Source organism: Schistocerca nitens, chromosome 9 (assembly GCF_023898315.1).
Source record: "Schistocerca nitens isolate TAMUIC-IGC-003100 chromosome 9, iqSchNite1.1, whole genome shotgun sequence".
Classification (NCBI taxonomy): Eukaryota; Metazoa; Arthropoda; class Insecta; order Orthoptera; family Acrididae; genus Schistocerca; species Schistocerca nitens.
In genome coordinates, this window is record NC_064622.1 from 2,099,249 (window position 1) to 2,125,539 (window position 26,291).

Genomic DNA, 26,291 nt, shown 5'->3' on the forward strand with positions numbered 1-26,291 from the left:
TATCTCTGAAACGAGGAAGCTAGTCTGCTGCTGTTGTGCAACTATCGTGAGCATACATGGAAAGTGGTTGCACGACACTGAAAGAACGATTAGGCGACAAGGTGTTGGACGTCCACGCCGCGTCACGGAACGTGGAAGTCGGAGGCTCGTTCGCTTTGTTAAGGAGGAAGGCGGCAGGTCCGGCGACAGAGCACAATGCTGGTGCAGGCACAAGTGTTCCCAGGCGCGCTGGTCACTGCACTCCGTTGAACACGGGGCTCCGCAGCAGACGGCTTCTACGTGTTCTCGTGCTGACCAGTTACGACTGCAGTTGGCACGGAGTCACGTAGATGTGACCCTTGGTCAAAGGAAATGTCACCTGGTCGCATGAATCAAGCTTTTTGTTACAGCAGGTCGTCGGTCGTGTCCGGATGCAACACCATCTAAGCGAACACCTGCTCGACACGTGTACCGCGCAGAGACCTGTGATGGGAATCGAAGGCAGCTGTGTACCCCGTGAACATTACTGTGGGCCACCTGCATCACTTCAGTTTTGATGTTTTTCCCGACGTCGATGGCATCTTCCGGCATGGTAACGATCCGTCCCACAACTCTATAATCGTGCAACAGTGATTGAAAGATCATGGTAGAAGCCTGCATGATCCCGATGGAGCACACCTGTGATGCTAGCTCCGTGACCACACACCGCCGTGCGTTACCCGTACGTATACATCCGGTCGGCATATACCTCCTGAATGAGATTTTCACTCTGCAGCGGAGTGTGTGCTGATATGAAACTTCCTGGAAGATTAAAACTGTGTGCCGGACCGAGACTCGAACTCGGGACCTTTGCCTTTCGCGAGCACGTGCTCTACCATCTGAGCTATCCAAGCACGACTCACGCCCCGTCCTCACACCTTTACTTTCTGAAATCGACCAAAGACCTATTCAACTCCTGCCACGCTGAATCGCTGCCTTTTTTACGTTCCAAAGGTGGGACAACACAATTTTAGGCACGTCGTTATTCTATTTTGACTCATCAGCGTTTGTAGGGTCGTGTGAAAAATGGTTTTTCGAGGGAGCTAGTCGCCCGAAAGGTTGTTGCTTTGAAACGTGTTACTCACCGATAAATTGGGAACCATTTCCGATAAAGCGACGAAAATGCGCAAAAGTCAAACGATCACAAGACTTTTTATCTACCGTACAGCGTACAGACGACACCGCTTCTTGATTTCAACTGGAATTGGCACCCCGAAATTGTTTTCCGTGTCAGTGTCGCTACCGTAAAGCAACAAGCTTAGCGAATTGAGAAAAAAAATACTGCGGGTAGAATCATTTTTCTTTGCTTTACATCGCATCAAGTGTCGGCATTGTTGCCTGTCCACTAGTATTGCGATGGTTGTTTACACAGTAGACTTTTCTTCACTTCAGCTTATCATTGGAGCAACGAGGAACTGCCAGACCTACGCCTCACACATTGTGAAGTGATGTGTAACACATCTGCTGCGCGCCGTCGATGGGTGGCCTGCGCATCGAGTGGACACTACACCCACGTAATTTTGTTGTCTTCGGAAACAAATTAAATATAGTGATGTGCTAATATTATAATCATCATTAACTGTGTCTTAATCTACTCCACCTAACACCTTGTAATAAGAGAATAAATCGCTGCATGTGGATCAAAACATGAACCAGGTTGTCGGTCTGTTGTGTCTGCAGGAACAGACCGCCAGAACGTCAGTCCACACGACATGCATGACGGTAATGTGGGTTGCATAACTATCTGGCAACAACGTTTTCCACAGCCACGTGAAAACTGTTACGTCTGAGTTAACGGTGGGGACTGGTGCTTACAACGAATGCGACCTTTTTACTGCGCTTTGCAGGCTGCTTCCTAGCACGTCGTGTAAAGTTACTTCAAGTTCAGGGTTAAGTAAGTTCTAACTATTACAAGGTGCCAATTCCCGTTTAATACATGAAGGAGGGTAGTCGCCCATATGGCCATGTGTAGCAAGGTGTCCTGTGAATGTTGTGCTGTATATTGTTTTCCTTTGCTTTGTAGGAAACAGTTTCCGTTCACTAGAGTAAGCTTCCACAGTAGTTGTCATCTTCAGTCTGTACGCATACGCCGGGCTCTGTGGCCGAGCGGTTCTAGGCGCTTCAGTCCGGAACCGCGCTGCTGCTACGGTCGCAGGTTCGAATCTTGCCTCTGGCATGGATGTGTGTGATGTCCTTAGATTAGTTAGGTCCAAGTAGTTCTAAGTCTAGGGGACTGATGACCTCAGATGTTAAGTCCCATAGAGCTCAGAGCCATTTGGTACGCATACGACAGCATGCGCCACTTAATATGTTCCAAAACGCAGTGTATAAAAACGGCATTTTTCCGATGCCATCTCCGGTTCTGTTGGTAAGGGAAAGGTAGGGTCAACTTTTATGGAGAGCCCTTGGGTTTAGGACCATTTGTGTGTCCAACAGAAGGATCGTCTTAATGTAACCACCCTACACAACAGGATAAAAATTTTATATTACAACTTTCTCCAGCTTAAAGAGATGAAGCAAATTGGTTGGTTGTTCTTGCATTAAATGTAGTCTATCGCGTGCTTCAAGGGGCTTATGGAGGCACGGTTTAGTTCATGGGCTGTTGCCGAGAAAACCCGACAAAACGTGGTTTTGTACCAAAACCGAGCCGCGGATTCCAAGACGGCTGCACACAGCAAATGGTTGTAATTTCTTACGGTATAGTCCTAATATCTGGATCCCGAACAACTTGAAAACATTCTTAATATATTTATCCGTTTCTGAGGTACATGGGTTCAAGGTTACCCTTTGTACACGAAAAATATGCACGCACGGAGAAAGATGCCGTAAAATGTCTCCTTTATCATCATATTGGTTCTGGGAACTCCATGTTGCATTACTGAAGTACACGCAACATTTTTTCATGGTGAAATCAAGTTTGAGGTGTAAAATTAGTTTTGTGTTATTTCAATTTCACTTACGTAAACCATCAAAATTTTACTGACCCATAAATTTCTTTTCATATGAGTGACATGACCTGCTGTAGCAGGGAAAGCCTTTGACTGCGTCGATCACAACAAATTATGGAACGTACTGAAAAACATGGGTGTACCAGATCACCTCATTCACCTGATACGGAGTTTATACCTTGACCAAGAAGCCACGGTGAGAACTATGTATGGAACAACGAAATGGATAAAGATTCAGAAAGGGGTCCGGCAAGGCTGCATCCTGTCACCGTACTTATTCAATCTGTATGCAGAACATGTCATGAGGAATGCGAGGCTAGATGAAGGAGAAAGAGGAATTAAAATAGCTGGAATAATTGTAAACAACCTCAGCTACGCGGATGATACGATCCTGTTGGCAGAAAGTGAAGAAGAATTGAGAACACTCTTACTGAAGGTGAAAGACGAAAGTGAAAAGGCTGGTCTTATGCTGAATGTGAAGAAAACGAAAATTATGGCAACTACACCTACCAATTCGTGGGATATAGCAGGAGAAACCATGGAGGTAGTGACCACATTCAGTTATCTCGGTTCCCAGATCTCTGCTGACGGCGACTGCAGCCATGAAATCCGGAGACGCCTGTTGCTCGGTAGACAGGCGATGTCAAACCTTGACAAGGTTATAAGGTCCAGAGATATAACACTAGCAACAAAGATCCGTATTGTGAGGGCTATGGTCTTTCCAGTTGTGATGTATGGATGTGAGACCTGGACCATTAGAAAGGCTGAACGGCGAAGAATTGACTCCTTCGAATTGTGGTGTTGGAGGAAACTTCTCAGAGTTCCATGGACTGCAAAGAGAACCAACAGATCAATATTGGAGCAAATTAAACCAGATTTCTCCCTGGAAGGTGTAATCTTAAAACAAAAGCTGACCTACTTTGGACACACAATGCGAAGGCATGCCTCGCTGGAAAAAAAACATTAATGCTGGGGAAGATTGAAGGAACTAGAAGAAGAGGACGTCAGAGGATGAGATGGATCGATGGCATCACAGAAGCAATGTGTTCCAACCTGGAAGGTCTACGGGAGAAAGTGCAAGACAGGAAAAAGTGGCGTGATTTGGTTCATGGGGTCACGAAGAGTCGGAACCGACTAAACGAATAGAGAGAGAGAGAGAGAGCAGGGAAAAGACTGGAACCAGCGGAAAAATGCTTCTATCTGAGCCCAAAAGAGGCGAAAATGCTCTCTTTTAAGACTGTCACTGAAAAGTTGGGTACCAGTTGCATCCTACCTTCCCCACCACCTTAAAGTTTCTCCAAAAAATTTTGGCATACGACCACATCTTCAAAGAGAAGAAGACAGTCGCTCAATAATGGCTCAAATGGCTCTAACCACTATGGGACTTAACATCTGAGATCATCAGTCCCCTAGAGTTAGAACTACTTAAACCTAACTAACCTAAGGACATCACACACATCCATGGCCGAGGCAGGATTCGAACCTGCGACCGTAGTTGCAGCGAGGTTCCGGACTGAAGTGCCTAGAACCGCTCGTCCACATTTTTACATAAAAGTACAAATAAACTCTGACGTTTTAAATAATATTATCACTTGCCGTTTACATTTGCTAATTTTGTTCACACAAATTTGCTACTAGAATGAAATTTTCACTGTACAGCGGAGTGTGCGCTGATATGAAACTTCCTGGAAGATTAAAACCGTGTGCCGGACCGAGACTCGAACTCAGGATCTTTGCGTTTCGCGGGCAAGTGCTCAAGTTTGGAAGGTAGGAGACGAGGTACTGGCGGAATTAAAGCTGTGAGAACGGGGCGTGAGTCGTGCTTGGGTAGCTCAGTCGGTAGAGCACTTGCCCACGAAAGGCAAAGGTACCGAGTTCGAGTCTCGGTCCGGCACACAATTTTAATCTGCCAGGAAGTTTCAAATTTGCTACTGTTAGTTTCATTATCAAGAAACAGTAAGTAGTTATGGTGCACCACACATAACGGCACTACCATTGCAGATGACTGACACCCACATTACCGCACGCTATAAGTGACAGTATTTTCGCAGTACAGCTTCGTCTTCTTTTTTCTAGATAGGGACAAACTGCAGGAAACGACCCCTGAAAGGACAGGGAGCAATAAATGCAATTACAGCCGGAAATGCACCAATTTGAAGATGAAGATAGAGATCTTTGGCAGTGTAGTTTGCAGTGACTGAAAGCTCGCATGGCAACACATTAGGCAAGTGGGACAGTTCTGCCTGTACTAGAGCTTCAGCTCCAAACTGGAGAGGGGAGTGAGCAGGAGCACCATCATTTTTACCTACATTACCCCCCGTAACATCAAAGGCACATCTACCAGACGGGGAGACAGGGTAACACGCAGGAAGTGCAGGTGTGCCTCGCGGGGGGGGGGGGGGAGGAGGAGAGACGGGTGCCGTTAGTTCGCTGGCCCCATACCACGGGGAATCTCCGTAGAGCACGGGTAAGGTTGACAATATTGCCCTTACTGAACGTAGCCTCATCCATGGGTGATAGAAATCCCAGCACTGTTGAGGCCCGTGTGACGAACCAGCGACAAAACAGTCACCACGGGGGCAGCTGTGTAGACAGTGAGGGCTGCAGCGCACTGTAAGTGATGCGGATAGGTACAGTTGTTGTGGAGCGTGTTCCAGACGGTCGCCTGCCTTACGTCACGCTAGCGGGCAACCTGCCCAGTGCTGACACCGGAGTCACTGTCAGAGATCTTTAATCTACACCTTCAAGTGGGTGTACCTCCCTATGAACGCATATCACTTTTTTTTTGCTTCTTAACTCTCACGATATTTTCCTCTAGATTGTCCCCGTCTAACAAACTCAGCCCCTATATGTTACACTCTTGTTACTGCGTGCTGCGTTTTGACAAACGCCGTCAAGTCGAACATGGCCAGCAGCAATTGAATTTAAATGAAATTGGCTGATGAAAACGGTATTGGCGAGATTTCTGGCCCTTTTAGTCAGCGTGTGTCACTGAGATGCTCATGAAACCTCATTATTAGGCGCTAAGAGAGACTCGTTTTGAATCACTCACAAAATTCTGTGAGTTTTTGTTGCAAGAAACATAAAACAATATACTACTCGATTGAATTTGTTGCTTATTCTATCACTACTTCCACTCAGTTATAACTCTATTAACGTTGAGGGTAAAATCAGAGAAAATCGAGCTGATCAGGAGAATCATAGGCAAAGGTAGTTCACGCATGTCATTTGAGAATTGGACAGGAAAAGGGGGGAAATGATAGTGTCGTTGGTCAAACTCCGTAGTTTGCCGTACGACGTATAGACACAGATGTAAGCAGCAAGTGACGTAGCGGAAAATCTTCAGTTGCCATCAATGAAAGTGGAGAAAAAGCAAAAGCTAACTGCCGAGCAAGAAACTGTAAGAGGAGTTGGATGAGAGGCCGTGTGAGGACGGGTAACAGTGTTAATCCCCCAGGAGAAAGCTCGGTATCCCTCGAACAGTACGCAGAAAACCACTCCTGCGGCACAGTCAGGCAGGGCAGGGGTAGTGCGAGTCCGGCGGTTTTGCTGCGAGGCGCCCGCTGTCTCCAGGAGAGCTCGCACACCTGGCGCACGCCGCTGGCCACTGCGGGCCCCGCCTGCCCCTGCCTGACACGCATCGCACGCCGCGTCTGCAGCTCCCTGCCGCCGGTCACTGGCACAGCAGTTCCTGTACTGACAGACAGCGCGGCACCTGCTCAGCGGCTAGGAGTGCCCTGCTTCTGTCTGCCGAGCGCCTCTGTGCTCTGCAGTTTCCATAAAGTAGACAAATATCTCAAAAAAAATATGGTTAAAACTTCTATTAAACTAAGGACCACTGATTGTTTGCGTTCTCCCTGCGTCCCGCTCGCTTCACTTTTCCGTTAATGTACCGAGCGTTCGTAGAGCAATTGGGATACGTTCTCGTTCCCCAGGCCTACCTGTTGATTGTAATTACTCCTTGTGCTTTACGAGACAGCAGCTTACAATATCAGAGTCGTCTTTTACTGTAAACACGTAAACATCTTCAATTTCATGACATTCCAATTTGTAAAGGAATGGGTATGCCGATTTCGTCACAACCGCAAGTGGTCTTGCCTTCCTACCAATTCTATTCAGATGTGTAGGACATGGTCCACGTCCGGTGATATACTTCAGTTGAATTAAATTCGCTAAAACAACATGAATGTTACGGATGCGCATGAAATCAGTTAAATCGATAGCAAAAATGATATCAGTTAGATCTTTTCAAGCTGGCCGCGGTGGCCGAACGGTTCTAGGAGCTTCAGTCCGGAACCGCGTGACTGCTACGATCGCAGGTACGAATCCTGCCTCGGCCATGGATGTGTGTGATGTCCCTAGGTTAGTTAGGTTTAAGTAATTCTAAGTTCTAGGGGACTGATGACCTCAGATGTTAAGTCCCATAGCGCTCAGAGCCATTTGAACCATTTTTAGATCTTTTCAGTAATACTGAATCTACTAGCCCAGGGCAAGCACAAATTTCCATTTGTAATGGCATACTCACGACATTGCAGTTTGATTGTATCTTAATTATTTTCACTGATGTAATTACATTTCATTCCCAGAGAACGCATTCACTGTATCTGCGTAAATTTAATTCAACTTGAAAAAGAAGTTTTTCTCAGGCAGAACTACAAACTAAAGACAGGTAAACTGTAACAGTAAGACGAGCAACAAAAGACATTTTCAGTGGACAATGTCTCACGTTCAAAAGAAAAGACAGCTTTAAATAACTACGAACCCTCATCAGTAAACTCATCAGCTAAGACACAGGCACGGCCTCTAGCCCGTCACACCCAACAGAACATAAACTGAGAAACGGGTCGCTAGGATTACATTGTGTGAGTCCGCTATTTGACCAGTGACCCTCTACGTAGGTAAAAATGCATGAAAAACATCAACCCCGCGGAAAGCAGCAGAACAGAAATTTGGAGCTTTAGACAAAACGTTCCTAGGAAAAATTATGGCTCTATGTAAGCCCTCGAAACAGAATATTAAAAAACAAAGAACTGATAGAACAAGCTTGTGATTAACTAGGTGAGGCAACGAATTACGAACTAAAGTTATATGCGGTCTGCATACTTATTTTTACCACGTATATTCTAGCACTATTAAATTTAAATCGACCAACATCTCTAACTTAGGAAAGCGTGTCGTAGATCATAATCACGATAAATTGGCAACGTGTTACGACTTCAGTGATTTTTACTTACATAAGTATAAACAGTACGTCTAAATCGCAATTTATTTCCTTTCTATTGGTGGCGACCGGTTTCGGTTGTCATAAACATCGGCTGACCAAAATTAATTTTGTCCAGACCACATGAGGAGATTGTGCTCGGGGCCTCTGTGTACTATCAACAACTTGTTAAATGAAGACAATGTTCTATCATCAAGGCTATTAGGACATGCTGTGCATTATGTCATGTACCAGTTGCTCTTTGACATCAGTCAACGCATATCTAACATCATTACATGAGCAGGGTGTCTACGTGGACAAGAAAAAAAAATTCCCGGATTTCACGGTTAAAAACACAATTTCTCCCGGATGAAATTACGTATAAAGCGGGTGAAAATACATCCGTGTTAAGTAACAGTATACTTTCCCTCGGAGCTGTAAAACCTATCAGTCCTTTGAATCATAAAGGTCTTATACACGCGGAGGACGTCCCAGCACTTTAGGAAACGAAATCCAGGAAAAACATTGCGTTTGGAAAGTTGTTTGATGCGAGACAATATGCACACAGTTTATTTTCGTATTGCGAAAGTATATACACAAATTACAGCACGGTAGCTTCCGAAACTCTAAAATAGAGATTGCGTTGAGCGATGCACTTTTGTCAGCCAGTCATAGCTCATGTCACGTGATCTCGCTAGCGAATGACGGCAGTTATCCAGAGCACGAGGCCTACTAGAAAGACAGGCCGCGGCGCGTACGTTACGAAGGTAGGCCGAACTCGCTCAACTCGGCAAAGTGCGTTTCTACAAAAGTAACGCATCTCAAGCCACTATTCGTAATATTTTCTGGTGATCTGTTAGAAATGTAAACAATTGTGACGTCACGCACATCGAATGCACGTTTGTTGTTACGGACGTACTGCATAATCTTCGACACTTTTCGGTGCCGGCACTCTGCTCTGTGCATTGTGTAAATTACCCATCTTCTATGCAACTAAACTTTTATTTTGGTGTTATTCTCTGATTATGTTTCATTGCTGCAGTATTATTCAGCAGTAGTGGATTAAAGTTCTTTGTCAGCGTATCAGATCTTACACGTCAAACCTACAAAACTTTAACTGAAATCAAAAACAATGAAAAATCCTGGAATTCTAAAAAATTCCCGGGTTTTTCCCGGATCTCCCGGATGTCCCGGGCCGTATACACCCTGATGAGTAACTGACTCTGGTACTATTGTCACCTTCAGTGTCAGTAATGTTACGAACGCGTAGCTACGTTGTTGGTCTCTCGCGGCGGTTGGAGAACAACACAGAATGTTGGTGTTCTGAGTGGTGCTGTCATCTTTCAAAGGTCTTCATCCTACCTAATTTTTCGCAGCAAATTAACCGGAGATACCGCTCTTGACGTTTTCGCGGCACACAGAATGTTCCAAAAATCTTTCGGACATGCGCCTGGGACAGCAGTTTCCGATATTCCGATCTTCAACCCTACAGCCGTCTTCAAGACGAGAAACCAAGTGTGCCTATTTTACGCTGAAATGACTTGACACGACGATATACTGCGGAGTAAATGGCATTCAAAGACCTGCCACCCATTTCAATAATTAACAACATAATTTGTAAGCAATAAGGATAAGTTGATTCGGTGCTTGCTACATTTTATTCTTAGCTGCATACGATTTATCTACGACTGTTGTGCTGACTGTCTTATCAGTGACGCAAGCGCATTTTTCTCCACACTACACTATTGTGTCAAGAGCTTTCAGTTTTTCGGTGTATAAATAGGCACGCCTGGACACTCGCCGTGAAGACGGCTGTCGAAAGATGAAGTATAGCTGTCCCGGATACACGCGAGGAAGATGACGGAGTCCTAACTCAGCTCGAAGATGAGGTGGATGCTCGACCTTACTGTACTCAGGAGTAACCCACCTTGCACTCAACTTTCAGATGTGAATTCGCGCTACTAACAAGAGGTCCTAATAGTATTACAGCGTCGGCTGTAAAATGATGCCTTCATTTGACAACCAACACCTCTTTATAATGCGTTATACAGACAACGAAGCAACCGTCATGATCAGGTGAACGTATGTGGTGAGTAATTTTGCTGATAGGCGCCTAACTTATGGTAAGTTTACTTAAGTGGTGACTGATTTATTACGCTGTTCAGTTTGCAGATCTAATTTGTGTGAATTACATTACATTAATATAAAAATCGCACAAGGGTATGGATTTGCAATCAGTATCACATAAATTATCAAGTGTGCCAGGCGCAGGAATTCAGAGTTGCTCTGCTAAAAAATATCCTGTTTTAGGTCACAATTATGTTGACTGACTTTACGAAATTTATTTAGAAATAACATCTTCCTATGTATGATTAAAAATAAAATAACAATATGCCCATTACTATTTTGTTAGTGGTTATCTCGGGGTCCTTTTACTGGGTCTTGGTTGTCACACCGAGGCAAACAGGACAGGGGTGAGCGTACTGTCACTGGAGTGCAGCCTGCAGCTGATCTGTCGGTGGTATCGACTGCTGCATAATGTCCATATAGCACCCTGGAGAAGAGCAGCGACTCAGTGTGGCGGCGGGCTCTGCTTCCGCGGACAATGAAGTTTGGCACGTGGCCATCACTCTTCGGCGACCTGTCTCACGTAAAGCCTCACGTCAAAGCGCCTCAGTATGACACCCCTTAACATTCTGCAAAATTCTTCCTGAGCGTGCCTGTACGTCTGATCGGCCAACTCGGATTGTCTGCCTCATCAGGTGAATTATTTGGTAGCAACTACAGTATCTATTGAGTTTCGACAAAAAAAGTCGAAGCACCCAAAATATATCATCGGATGTCAATGTTACTTCGTACACGTACACACCAGCACTTGGTATGCAAGCGATTAGAGTTGCAATTCTCTGTAACAGGTAGAAGGCCAACAAGAGTCATTAGTGTTCTTCGCGTCTAGTGTAGTTACAAGATCTGGTAGAGTATATAGGCGGCGTGAAAAGCGACGAATGTTCAGTCGGGGCCTGGAATTCTCGTCGTCAATGTGAACATCGCCGTATCACGCACCAAGCACATCGTCACGCCTTCACATCTGCATCAGCCATCAGAGAACAAATTGTGGAATCCCTATAATACTGTGTGTCATGCTGAAGCATTGGTTGGAGACCAGCCGCAGGCGGACAAGGTAATTATCGCACCGTGTGTGGTCTGCCGGTAACCTCACAACAGTAACGGATTCGTATGGAGTGGTGGCGTGACCGCAAGGGACGAACAGCTGACGAGCGGCTTCGAATTTTGCTCTGCGATTAATCGCGGCTCTGCACTGCCCCAGATGACCGCAGTGGGCGATTACGGCGGCGACCTGGAGAGAGGTCCCGTTCTTCGAATGTTTTGGAGAGGCTCAGCGCCTCAGGCGTGACGTCACGGCGTGATGAGCTCTCGGATACGCCTTCACGTCACGGCTGGTAGTACCGAAGGATCTGTGACAGCACACCTGTACATCACAGACATCCGGAACATCACAGACATCGTGCGGCCTCGGGTGTCAGCTCTCATGTGACAGTCTCGTGATGCCACGCCATTTTTCAACACGACAACGCTGGTCCACACGTAGCACGGCTTTCTGTGAACTGTCCGCGCGGTGTTTAGGTACTCCTATGGCCAGCAAGATCCCCAGAGACCGGGCGACAGTTATTGAACTACGTGAAATAAAATCGTCATAATATCTGAACGGTTTGTATTAGAACGGACGAACTTCACGGTTGGCCGCTGGGGATGTATGGTTTGGTTTAGCGACGAAGCCCACTTTCATCTGGATTAGTTCGTCAATAAGCAAAGTTGGCGCATTTGAAAGACTGAGAAACCGCATTTCAGCATCGCGAAGTCTCCACACCCTCAATGGGTGACTGTGTGATGCGCAATGTCTAGTCACGGAATAATCGATGCGATATTCCTCGATGCCACGGTGACTATCGAAAGGTACGTGAAGATTTGGAAGATGATTTCATGCCCGTTATCGAAAGTGACACTGATTTCGAGAAGATGTGATTCAAGCAAGACGGAGCTCGACCCCATCGAAGCAGGAGAGTGTTAGACGTCCTGGAGGAGCACTTTGGTTACCGCATTCTGGCTCTGGGGTACCCACAGGCCACTGACTTAGGCCTGGGTTGGATGTCACATTCACCGGATCTGAAGGCATGCGACTCCTTTTTGTGGGGCTATATTAAAGACAAGGTGTATAGCAATAACCCAAATATCATTGCTGATTCGGTATGTCATCAATAGCGTCGATGTTCCGACACTTCAGCGGGTCATGCAGAATTTCGCTGTTCGTAGCGCCACGTCATCGCCAATGATGGCAGGTAGATTGAACATGTCATAACGTAAATCCGAGTACCTGTAGCGACGTTTACATGTTGAATAAAGCATGTGCACGCCGCAGTTTGTAACTAATTTACATTTTTTTCGTATACAGTTCAATAATTGCATGTCCCGAATAAAAATGGTGTGATCGCACAGCATTACTGGAGCCACTTGGAGCAAACTTTTCCAATTAACACCATTTCGGTGACGTTTGCTTCGATGAATATGAGATGAAATAAATATGACTACTCGTTCCCGAGCGAACATAATCTTCATCCCGACCGCGAATCGTATGTGGGAGCCCACGATTTAGAGAAAGCGGCGCCAACCTTTAGACTACGAGCTGTGGACTCCCCAAAAGAGCAGAGCACGTGTGTCTGACCCGCTCGGATGTCCATCTCCGTCCCTGTGTCAGTAGTGAGGATATCGAGGACGAGTTACAACAGTTCTGGATGCTTCACTTTTTTGTCAGGCAGTGTAAATTACTCTTGAGTAATAGAGTTCTTAGTATTTGCAATTTTCTGGAAACACTGTGACGTGTAGAGTATTAAACCTTGTCACATTCCTGGAACTGTCTTTTGCATTGTACTGCTATCCGTTCGGCTTCTTCGGACATTACAGAGACGCTCTCTGCAGCGCCCGTGTGTGCGGAATGCTCCTGCTTTCTTTGCCTGCGGTCCCAGGCGGTTTCGCGGCCCCTGGCGCAAAGACACCGCCGCGGAGGACGGCTCGTGCGCTACACGCGGCTGTTCGCGTTGCAGGCAGAGGGAGGCAGCAGAGGCGAGCATGTCGTGGGTGCCGCCGGATTTGGCGTCGCTGTGCCGGCCGCACACGACCGTCTCCACGTGCCTGCCGCCGGCCTACATGTTCCTGGCCGCCGTCGCCTACATGCTGGGCCGCAGCAGGGACGACCCGGCGCAGCACGGCCACACCCTGGCGCCGCCCTACTTCACGCAGTTCGCCGGGGGCGGCGGGGGCGGCAAGCAGCCCGAGGAGCGCTTCGACTTCATCGTGGTGGGCGCCGGGTCGGCCGGCTGCGTGCTCGCCAACAGGCTCAGCGAGGTCAAGGAGTGGCGGGTGAGTCCACCGCTGCCCACCCCACACGTGCATGGCGTGGGGGCGGCTCAGCACCCTCACAGCAAGAGTGTAAACGTGCCATGACAACAGCTCTCACCAGTAGTTAAGGAGGGGGGGGGGAGAGGGGGAGGCATTAATGAAAAACACACACTACTTAAAAGATGCGCCAAATCTACACCATCGGCCATTAAAAATGCTACACCAAGAAGAAATGCAGATGATAAACGGGTATTCATTCCACAAATATATTATACTACAACTGACATGTGATTACATTTTCACGCAACTTGGGTGCATAGATCGTGAGAAATCAGTACCCACAACTACCACCTCTGGCCGTAACAACGGCCTTGATACGCCTGGGCATTGAGTGAAACAGAGCTTGGATGGCGTGTACAGGTACAGCTGCCCATGCAGCTTCAACACGATACCACAGTTCATCAAGAGTAGTGACTATTGTGACGAGCCAGTTGCTCGGCCACCATCGACCATACGTTTTCAATTGGTGAGAGATCTCGATAATGTGCTGGCCAGGGCAGCAGTCGAACATTTTCTGTATCAAGAAAGGCTCGTACAGGACCTGCAACACGCGGTCGTGCATTATCGTTCTGAAATGTAGGGTTTCGCAGGGATCCAATGAAGGGTAGAGCCACGGGTCGTAACACACTGTTCAAAGTGCCGTCAGTGGGAACGAGAGGTAACCGAGACGTATAACCAATGGCACCCCATACCATCACGCCGGGTGATACGCCAGTATGGCGATGACGAATAGACGCTTCCAATGTGCGTTTACCGCGATGTCGCGAAACACGGATGCGACCATCATGATGCTGTAAACAGAACCTGGATTCATCCGAAAAAATGACGTTTTGCCATTCGTGCACCCAGGTTCGTCGTTGAGTACACCATCGCAGGCGCTCCTGTCTGTGATGCAGCGTCAAGGGTAACCGCAGCCGTGGTCTCCGAGCTGATAGTCCATGCTGCTGCAAACGTTGTCGAACTGTTCGTGCAGATGGTTGTTGTCTTGCAAACGTCCCCATCTGTTGACTCAGGGATCGAGACGTGGCTACACGATCCGTTACAGCCTCCTGAACCCACCGATTCCATATTCTGCTAACAGTCATTGGATGTCGACCAACGCGAGCAGCAATGTCGCGATACGATAAACCTCAATCGCGATAGGCTACAATCCGACCTTTCTCAAAGTCGGAAACGTGATGGTACGCATTTCTCCTCCTTACACGAGGCATCACAACAACGTTTCACCAGACAACGCCGGTCAACTATTGTTTGTGTATGAGAAATCGGTTGGAAACTATGCTCATGTCAGCACGTTGTAGGTGTCGCCACCGGCGCCAACCTTGTGTGAATGCTCTGCAAAGCTAATCATTTGCATATCACAGCATCTTCTTCCTGTCGGTTAAATTTCGCGTCTGTAGCACGTCATCTTCATGATGTAGCAATTTTAGTGGCCAGTAGTGTACAATGTTGATGATAATACAATGAAATTTTATACCATGCCTTACACCAAATTAACACATTCTTTCTTAAGTATCTTGGTTTATACAGGGTGGACGTTAATAAAATCGACAATCTGCAGCGACAGATTCCTGACCGAAATGGAGGAGAGAGGTCCTCTGGTCATGTGTCTGGAAATCGTCGATGTGCGTGGAACGACAACAAATCGGCCCGAGGCACAGTGCGGGGCTGCACTGGATCCACGTCACAAAAGACGTTTAGACTGGCCCCCATGAGAGGCAACGCACGCGTTCACACATCGCATCATGGATTGCCACAGTCTTTCACACATTCCGACATCTGTCTGAATTGCGTCACAGGCGTCGTCAAACGCTGTTGAAGAGTCGGCACACAATACACAATATTTTTCAGATGCCGCCAGACATAAAAATCCAGGGAGTTTAAGTCCGCTGATCTAGCAAGCCATGCTTCAAGGCGTCTTATTCGACATCCAGGGCAGATGTTGAAGTGTCGGCAAAGAGCAAAGCTCCGTCATGCAGAAGCGACACAACCTATCGTACTGCAAAGGCACATTCTCAAACAGCCCACACACAGTATTCCGCGGGAAGTCCAGGTACGTCTGTCCACCGAGGCGTTGTAAAATTATAACGCGTCCAATTATTTGGTCGCCAAAAATCCCCGCCCACACATTGACTCTGGAGCGATGCTAACGAAATGCGTCTACCGTTCCCCCAGGATTATCTGTAGCAAACAAATGACGATTATGGAGATTGATGATGCCAGTTCTGGTAAAGGTTGCCTGTTCGATAAAGAGGACTGATGACAGAAATTCCATAATTCTCATGGTCTGACGTAAAAAGCATAGAAAAAGATCCTTGTCGTTGAGACAAATCCGTTGCTGATAAAAATTGTGGTAAGGTCTTACGGGACCAACGTGCTGAGGTTATCGGTCCCTAAGCTTACACACTATTCAAACTAACTTACGCTAAGGACGACACACACACACCCGTGCCCGAGGGAGGACTCGAACCTCCGACAGGGGGAACCGCGCGGACCGTGGCAAGGCGCCTTAGAGCGCGACAAGGCGCTGCTGATAATCGTTGCACTCACTGTAGGCGATAGGGATAGTAGTGGTTCTCACGCAGAATACAGATAATCGTACTTTGGCTTACACCATGTTGGCGGACCACTTGCCTGGAGTTTGTACAAGGATTCGTCTCGATATCCTACTGAACCTGGCCCTCCAAATCTGGTGTACGCACAGACCACCGCCTTCCTGTACGTTTGTCTGTCTGAAAGAACCCATCATCACATAAACGGCCAGAAAGGGTTTGAAATGTTGTGTGATGTGGTTGATGTCCGCAAGGACACTTATTTTTGTATAGCCGTGCTACCTCTCGACCGTTTCCATCTGCCTGGCTGAACACAAACACAATCTCAGCTTGTTCCTGGCATGAAAACCGGACCATTCTCACCACGCTGCGTCAATCACACAGCCTGCGACATACGAGGAGTACACGGAACGTGAACTCTCACTCGTCAACGTGATCTGTCGCGGCAACGATGCGTTTGCCTACGCATGTTCATAGCATATTTTTTCCTCCATTTCCACTCAGGAATCGTTCCCTCCAGTTTGTCAGTTTTATTAATGTTCATCCTGTACACAAGAAACTTTTTAGTGGAATTTAATAAATTTGTTTTCAAAAAATGATATATGTACGTTTTTCTCAGGAAGTGTTCAAGAGATTAATACAAAATTTCTCTGTTTAATCTCTTTGCACATAGTACGCTTCTCTGATGAGGTTCATTGAATTTATCGAGTACGAGAAATTTAATAATTTTTAATTAGAACTCTACAAGTATAATATAAAAGTGATGCAAATTTCCAAGCACTTTGCCCCATATCTTATCTTATACGCAGAATTTCAGAATTTACTTTTGAAGCAACAGTTATAGGGTATACAGAAATGTGTGTACAAAATCTTATAATTATAGCTTTTGCAGATTCTGAGAAAAATGTACATAAATTTAAAAAAAAACACAATTTTCATGAAATGCAATTTAAAGTTCAACCTAACGTTTTGTCTTAAGTCATCTCTTCGGAAGGCCCCAATTTTTACTCAAGTCCTCTTTCCCTTCAAGGCTTTTCTTCTGGTTTCTTGTTTCCTGCCTCCTTTCCTTTACCAGATCTTCAACTGACTTTTCAGCTGCAGAGAGGCGCTGTACGCATATCTTACAGCCTATCTGCACCCTCCCCTCCCTACATTCCCATCATGAAATACAATTCCTGCATCACATTTTGCAATTCTGATAACTGTAGCATATGACAATATGTATCTGGTTTTCTATTGCATCTAAAATACAGCACATAGTCACAGATGATCTATAAATGACAGCCTTTATCCCGTGCAAGTTTCCTTCAAAGTAATCAACAGAATGGTTGTTCACCGAGCTAGTACTGAAGTGTTGCTTCAAAAAGTGCGGTGGGGTGGCAGGGTGATCGCGTCACACATTTAACTATTTTTCAGGCACTTCGGATGCTATTTCATCATTGAAACTTTGGAAACTTCTTGTCCATGAGTTCTACTAACAAACAAAAAATAAACTGCAAATTGACGTTTTCGGTAAGTTTATGGAAAGCTCCTTCCCCCCTTAAGGAGCATACCTTTCAACCGGCCCGTCGGAAACCTGGCCGGCCCTTTAGCCTCACGCGTTCTCAGGTTACCGCTCGTCAGCTGCAAAACACAAAGCCCTTTCTTATACTTTTTTTAGGTAGGTGTGCCTTCTAACGACCACGATGTGTTTACAAAGAATGTGGTAGTTATTTTTTGGGGCTTTTTCTCGTCTAAGCAACAAGTTTCTCATCAACGCTTATGCCTAGCTCGACACCAGATGCTCGTTTCTCACCTCCACACGTCCAAAGCATCACTACAGCTGTTTCGAGGAGATCTCACAATCAGTTTTGCGCGTCTTCCCGGTTGCATAACCACTGCCTCTAGGTCTGTTTTGATGTTGGTACATCACGGTGTCCTTGATTTCGGTTTTCTGACGAAGATGTAGAAGAAGCGTTTCGTTCATTTGGAATCATCCAGTCTTCTTACGTCCCCATAAAACCGAACTCTGCATTTGCGTAATGTTTTCTTTTTTAATTTTAGGATACATTTCTTATTTAAATTTTTTATATATATTTATAATTTAGATTTAATACACTGACCAATATCTTTCACCCTCCTCTTTCTAATTGCGCGAGTAAATATTTCAAATTTTAGAGTATTAGTACAAGTTGAATGGGCAGTTGGGTATGCTGAATAGAGGTCGCAGGTAACTGGCTGGCCGGCCGCTGGTGGCCGAGCCGTTCTAGGCGCTTCAGTCTGGAACCACGCGACCGCTACGGTCGCAGGTTCGAATCCTGCCTCGGGCATGAATGTGTGTGATATCCTTAGGTTAGTTAGGTTTAATTAGTTCTAAGTTCTAGGGGACTAATGACCTGAGATGTTAAGTCCCATAGCGCTTAGAGCCATTTGAACCATTTTTGATAACTGGCTGTGTTTTTTAGGAACTCACTCCGAGATACCAATTCTTGGGACAGGTCATGAGATTGTTTAAGTACAGAAGAGGAGTTTTTGTGTGCATGAGGAGCCTAGGAATCGGTGTTAGATTTGACGTGCCAGCTCATCAAACACTTTGCTCGACGGCAAGGTCCGCCTTTTGTTCAGGCGACAGACAGGAGATATCGGCAGACCGATCTGCCACACACAGAGGCGCGTCTGTGGGGTGACGAGGCGCCGGTGCACGCTTTCGCTAAGAACTAACGCGCCGCCTTTCTGCCCACCGACTCGACAACTCGAGCGGAAACACCTCAGACGGCTGGCTGGCTCCCAAAAAGCGCGGAGAAACCGTCCTCATCAAAATTGTGGCGCGTGTCTGCCAAACAGCCGAGGTATGGTACCTCAGATTCTCTGCTCCCACTTGTCTCTTTGTTGCTGTAGAGGTATTTACTAAAAATACATACAGTTAGTTTCTTGATATGAAGTAAATCATTAGAATACTTCCTAAATAACGGCATTATGTTTTTAGAAACTTAATAACATGAGAATCGATACAGATATAAATTTTCCGCATTATTCTTCTCGTGTACAAATTTTTTAAGCGTGTTGATATCAACTGCATTACCGTGTTCGCCACGTCTTGCACCAGGTATCGACCGTCACGACCGCGCTACGTACACTCGCTTTAAACTCTCCAGTGGGTCATCTGCATACTCGCCGTGTCTGCACACTCTGATGCTGGACTTGTGACTCTCCGCCGCTACCCAATCACAACCGTAAAATTCGTCGCTTGATTCTTGTCAAGTGCAAGTGAACTCTACCAGCGTAGAAAGGCGAGACAATATTGTACACCAGTTCTCAAGCACACTGTAATCGAGGACTCGCGGCATTGCCACTGCATTAACAACAGCTGGGCATGACGATTGCCAATACAGTTATTGCTCGGTTCGGAGTGAATGGGGAGTCTCTACTAAGAGTCGTCACAGGAAACTAATACTGCGCGCACATAAAAGCAGCAGCTTGATGTCTAAGGTATGCAACCCTCAACGTTGCACTCGTATTTGCTTCCTTTCTACTGAGCGCTCGTCACTTCTGTTCTGTCCCTCTTCCTTAATTTGCTACCAGTATCGTCCATTTTGAACGTCATCCAATATTCGAATCGGTCCTCTTTCTCACCATCCCTTCTCTGTATTTTTTCCTACGAATACTTGTCATTGCAGCATTTTCTTCATCAAATGCAGAATGCCTGACTTCTTGCTACTTCCAAAACCTTCTAAATTTAGTATTTTATTCTTAAAAAGGTTTATTTATGATATTTCCGATTCTTTGATGCTATTTTCTAATTCTTTTCTTGTTTTTGTAATTCATGTTAAGTCGATTTCTTTTTCCAGGAGTACAGGAATGTTTGTTCGTTCACCTGTTCTCATTCTTTCGGTAGAGATGTCCAAAGATCAGTCTTGAAATTCCATTGCTTCTAATGGTTTCCCTACTTTATTGCAGGTCTCCTCATTACTTCTCTTTTTCTGATCATCTTTAATTTACCATGCATCCGTCTTTCAGGTACCTCTATTTTGCTCAGATTATAGTTCTTCGTTAAGCATTCGCATGCATACAGACACCACAGTCTTACCGCTGTTGTTTACTGTTTTAGTTTTGTTTTTTCTAGATATGCATTTGTAGTTGTAGATATATTTTGCCAAACCATATGCTCTTTCTATTTTATTAACTTTCGTACATGGCAAATTCTTCTAGTCCATCCAGCTACATATATAAATTTGCCCAAGATATTTAAATTTACTAGCTCGCTCTGTTTTACCTACTTGAATTTCTGTGTATTTTGGTTCATCTTTTTATGTCATAATTTTTTCAATTGTAAATTTGAGACCAGTTCGAATTGCCGTTTTTTCCAGAAAATTTATTTGAGTAACTGCTTCAGTCAGATTTTTTTAAAGTATTGCGATATCGTCTACAAAAGCCGTGTAGTTTACCTTAATTCTATTTTTATTATAGTAAAGGCGATAAGCCGTCTCTTTGTCAAACAGTAGTTCTTATCTAAAATAGCTGAGATACTTCTCCCATAAATTTAAATTTAGGTATTGTACTTCTTAAGAGTTTCGCAAATTACTTTCTAATTTTGCTGAACATACAATTCTCTACTGATTTTATCTGTTGTTTCTCATTCTACCGAATCAAATGCTTCCTCGAAATCAATGACTGATTTTGCAGGTTAACATTCTGTACCGAATTATTAAGTTAAAAATCTGTCCTGTGTAGGATCTTCTCTTTCGAAAACGACTGTAATATTCTCCCAGTCGTTTGCCTGAAATTTCTCCTATTCCGGAGAATTTTTGATAATATTTTGTGCCGCATTGCGAAAGTGTCACTCCCTTGTAACTGTTGACATTTTGTTTGCCTCCCTTTCTCCGTGACGGTGGATTAATGCTACTCTGATCTCTATTTTTGAAGGAACTAGCGCGCACACACATATGAGCATATTTGTACAAGTATTCCTTGTCCGCGTCGGAGATGCGTTTTCTGGAATAATGGATTAGCCCGAAATGTTCCCTACACATAATTCGAACGAAAAAGACGAAATGCATCGTGCCGATGCCGCAAATAATCTTCATGATGAGAAGGAACAACGTGAAGTTAATTTGGTGCATTAGAATATCTTCATGTTAAACTTTTCGTAATGTTCGTTATGTTGTGCCTTAGCTGCGGTACGACAACAAGAAGGCATTGCAACAACACTAGAATAAAATCACAAATGATGGCAGGAAAAAAGCATGTTTGTTGTTCTTTGAAAGTCTGTTGACTAAAGTGCGATAATTCGTCAAGAGCTGATGCCGACAGTTTTCGATCTGAAAGACTTGGCTTCTATTTTCGCTTGTGGAGGCGAGTCTGTAAGCTCCTTTATAAACGCGAGCCGCAGTACTTAGAACTGATGCTTTCACCATTAAGTGTCCCGACTGAAGCGCGAAGTGGAACTGAAAGGCCCCATTCACTCACCCTGATCGTACGACACACCTTGAATCCGTTCTTGTCGGCGAGGAGCCGTACAAACGAGTCTGCAGTGACGGCGCCCCTGCCGCTGCCACTCCACCGATTACCAACACTGTTCTCCTAAACGTCCGACACTCGGACCACAGAGTGGAATGTAGTGGTTCTCAGGTCGACGTTACCACTGTTATTCGATCGCAGATGTTTACTAAATGTCACCAAACGTGAAAGAGACAGATTTGATTTTTGTTAGCGTCAAGGTCGAGTAGCTTGCACGCCTACGTGCCTTGCTAATTACGCGCCAGTCAAAGCAGTGTACCTACTGAGCTGCCATGTACTGCAGGCTCGGCACGAGCGATGCATCAACTGCTCATCACTTACCACAACTGCTGCTCCTTGGTGCTCCGACCCCGATGACACATGCTGCAGCTATGCTAACGAAGAGGTGGACACAGTGGAAGTAGTTACCCATTGAAATGATGTTGCCCGCATTATCAAGAAGATAGTTTCTACTAGCGAGGCGTACAGCTCTCTCATATTTAAGACATAAAAGATAAAACCGCTTCAGCTGCAAGTGCTTTATTTATAAGCCCGATCGATTTCGCAGCATTTTAGCTGCATCGTGAGGTGCAATCTGTACAAAGTAACAGACAAAAACTCACGCAAGGCAAGAAACCGTAACTACACGAAAAGATATACGGGATGAACTTACAAAATCAAGTCAGGCTCTGATCACAAGAGACAATGGGATGATCGAGCGTTCATAGTCAGCAAGTTTTCGCTAAATAGCGGACGTCAATTATAAATTAGCATAAAACAACATAGAAAGCTCCCTTGATGCTAGAAAGGACAATAGCTGAAATAAGAACATCCTAATTAGAATCTATCTGGTACGTAAAATACTACTCAAGTCCACTCACCTTCAGTAACAGTATCTGGTGAGCTAACGGGCCCGCATATACCGAGGAAGTAGTTAGAAACTGAACACTATTCGTGCTAAGCCTCAAAAATTTTTTATTAAATTTTTTGGGAAATGAACCACAATTTAAGACTGAATAACTGGAGTTCTTACCAGCATGATTTTTAGTCCTTCTTAGGTAAATAAGAGACCGGGACTGCTTAATCTTACATAATCTCATAAATAATCAGATACGGTCGGTTTCTGACCACTTTTTCGGTATACGACGACCTCTTAGCTCACCTGATACGGGTACTCAGGGTGTGTGGATTTTAGTAGTCCTTTACCTACAAGGTATTTTCTTATTAGGAAGTTCCTATTTTTAGCTATTGTCCTTTCTAGGTATTACGGAAGAGTTCTACGTTGTTGTCACTGATATCCGCTACTTAGCGAAAAATAGTTGATTATGAAAGCTGTGAACGCATTTCGTGAGTATGTTGGTCCTGTACATCCTTTCATTTAGTTCCGGTTTCTTGCCTTATATGAGTTTCTGTTACTTTGTACAGGTCGCAGCTCATGATTCAGCTAAAATGGCCCGTAAAGTACTTAAAGCTGAATCGGTTTTATCTTCCAAATGATGTATCCAGGCTTTGGCTCCTCTACAATATAAAATTCCGTTTATCAGGTAAACGCAGTCACGCCTGGCACTTAATTCTGAGGGACTGATGTTGAACTCAGGCCACTGCGTTCCCACAGCAGCAGGGCCACGAACCCTGCTTAAACGAAATCGTGAGCGCAATATTTACTAACGGATACGATTACGAATTAGCCAGAATGTAATAAAAGTGGTAACACCTTACGCACATCGACCTTTAAAGTGAAAAACTATAATTGTAACTCCCATGTCGGAATTCTAATCGTTCTTACAAAACAGAATGTGTGCGACAACTAAGCAACACAAAAGAAAAAAGTGGAACTAAGTGCCAGAATCAGTAACCTATCTTGAAGAGGTTGCGTAACGACTAAAGATCGCGAGCTACCGTAGTTGCAGATAATGTCACAGTTAAAATGATTCTCATTTACAGACAAACCTTACAGCCTAAAGGCCATGTAACTGGTTTATATATGCGCACATCTAAATCCAGCTGCTAATCAAAACCTGTTCCGAACACTCACAAAATGTGCCTGGATTCCATTAGAAGCTATAAAAGTTCTTTAACAGAACAGTGTTTTACAAAGCGATAATTAATACATCCGTACTCCACGGCCTTCCAGTGCCGACAGCCTGCGTGACCTGGAAAGCCTGTATACAAGGGGCGACCAAATAATTCTGTTCGAAGGCCGTAGCGTGAAGAAGTTGGTTAACTGGTTGCTGCACGTCTTCGTCCGACAGGAATCGTCGACCTTTGAAGGCGTTATTTGCGGACCCGAAGGTGTGATAATCTCACGGGGAGAGACCAGGACCATGGAACGGGCGGTCGAATGTCTCCCAGTCGAGTGGGTGTGACTTCTGCGTTACGAGATTTGCGTTATGGGGACGTCCGTTATCACGAAGCAGCACATAATCCCTTGCCTATAACTAAGTCAAAAAAGGCCCCGGGAATAAACAACATTCCATTAGAACTGCTGACGGCCTTGGGAGAGCCCGTCATGACAGAACTCTACCATCTGGTGAGCAAGAAGTACGAGACAGGCGAAATACCCTCAGACTTCAAGAAGAATATAATAATCCCAATCCCAAAGAAAGCAGGTGTTGACAGATGTGAAAATTACCGAACTATCTGTGTAATAAGTCACAGCTGCAAAATACTAACGCGAATTCTTTACAGACGAATGGAAAAACTGGAAGAAGCCGTCCTCGGGGAAGATCAGTTTGGATTCCGTAGAAATGGTGGAACACGTGAGGCAATACTGACCTTACGACTTATCTTGGAAGAAAGATTAAGGAAAGGCAAACCTACGTTTCTAGCATTTGTAGACTTGGAGAAAGCTTTTGACAATGTTGACTGGAATACTCTCGTTCAAATTCTGAAGGTGGCTGGGGTAAAATACAGGGAGCGAAAGGCTATTTACAATTTGTACAGAAGGCAGATGGCAGTTATAAGAGTCGAGGGGCACGAAAGGGAAGCAGTCGTTGGGAAGGGAGTGAGACAGGGTTGTAGCCTCTCCCCAATGTTCTGTCAGAGACAGCAAAGATCCTGGAAGAGCAGTTGAACGGAATGGACAGTGTCTTCAAAGGAAGATATAAGATGAACATCAACAAAAGCAAAACGAGGATAATGGAATGTAGTCGAATTAAGTCAGGTGATGCTGAGGGAATTAGATTAGGAAATGAGACACTTAAAGTAGTAGATCAGTTTTGCTATCTGGGGAGCAAAATAACTAATGATGGTCAAAGTACAGCGGAAATAAAATGTAGACTGGCAGTGGCAAGAAAAGTGTTTCTGAAGAAGTGAAATTTGTTAACATGGAGTATAGATTTAAGTGTCAGGAAGTCTTTTCTAAAAGTATTTGTATGGAGCGTAGCCATGTATGGAAGTGAAGCTTGGACGATAAATAGTTTAGACGAGAGGAGAATAGAAACTTTCGAAATGTGGTGATACAGAATAATGCTGAAGATTGGATGGGCAGGTCACGTAACTAATGAGGAGGTACTAAACAGAATCGGGGAGAAGAGGAATTTGTGGCTGAACCTGACTAAAAGAAGGGATTGGTTGGCAGGACACGTTCTGAGGTGTCAAGGGATCGCCAATTTAGCACTGGAGAGAAGCGTGGACGATAAAAATCGTAGAGGGAGACCAAGAGATGAATACAGTAAGCTGTTTCAGAGGCATGTGGTTACAGTATGTACTCGGAGATGAAGAAGCTTGCACAGGATAGAGTAGCATAGAGAGCTGCATCAAACCAGTGTCTGGACTGAAGACGACAACAAAAACAACAACAACAACAACAACAACGTGTGGGTGCTTGTATAGCCACATCGGAGTCGCGCTATGTTGCATATACGCTGCAGAAACGCCTTCAAGCAGAAAATTTTTGATTGGTCCTTGTACTAGGCTCTCCAGCACTGTCCAAAAGTGTTAGCTGCCGTGCATTCTTCTGTACATATGCTTCCTGGTGGTTCTATAAACGTTTATTATTTTTTACGAATTTTAATTTACGAATTAATGATTCGATATTAATCAGCTATGTGCTACCGTAGGTAGCGCTCATAGGTGGCACACCGCGCCTAGCACACGTCCACCGCGGCGCTCGACACCTGAAGATGGGCTTATAAGAGCCCGAAACCGGTCGTGTGTTAGTAAAAGAACTTTTCAACTGAAGCCGTATTCTCAGCCTCTGGTGTAATGCTCAGTTGTGGATGTTCCTCCGACAGGACTGTTCGCAGTAGTTGGCCTCAAATCGGCTAGGCAGACAAGTCCACTTCTTCTTGCAGAGCTGCGACGTAGAACCAACACCGTGGAGGAAGCTATCAAGTTCGACGAATATGTCCGTCAACCTGCTTCGTTGTTACAACGTATGGTGCAGTACATGTTTGTCGAATTGTACGACGATATTTCAAGCACCGGCTTCACACATTCATTACTGTCGTGATAGCAAGCCCTTTACCTGTTGAGACATTATTTAATGATACATCTACATCTACATTTATATCTGCATGATTACTCTGCAATTCACATTTAAGTGCTTGGCAGAGGGTTCATCGAACCACAATCATACTATCTCTCTACCATTCCACTCCCGAACAGCGCGCGGGAAATCGA

The 26,291-nt window shown here is 45.1% G+C and overlaps 1 protein-coding gene across 1 annotated transcript in view; it reads left to right on the forward strand.

Moving 5' to 3' along the window:
- LOC126203171 (glucose dehydrogenase [FAD, quinone]-like) overlaps positions 1-26,291 on the forward strand; it is a 123,503-nt gene that overhangs the window by 48,529 nt on the left and 48,683 nt on the right. Inside the window, exon 2 of the mRNA XM_049937412.1 lies at positions 13,287-13,602. Within this exon, the coding sequence (XP_049793369.1) occupies positions 13,312-13,602 (291 nt within the window). The 5' untranslated portion in view covers positions 13,287-13,311. The remainder of the gene's footprint in view (positions 1-13,286; positions 13,603-26,291) is intronic.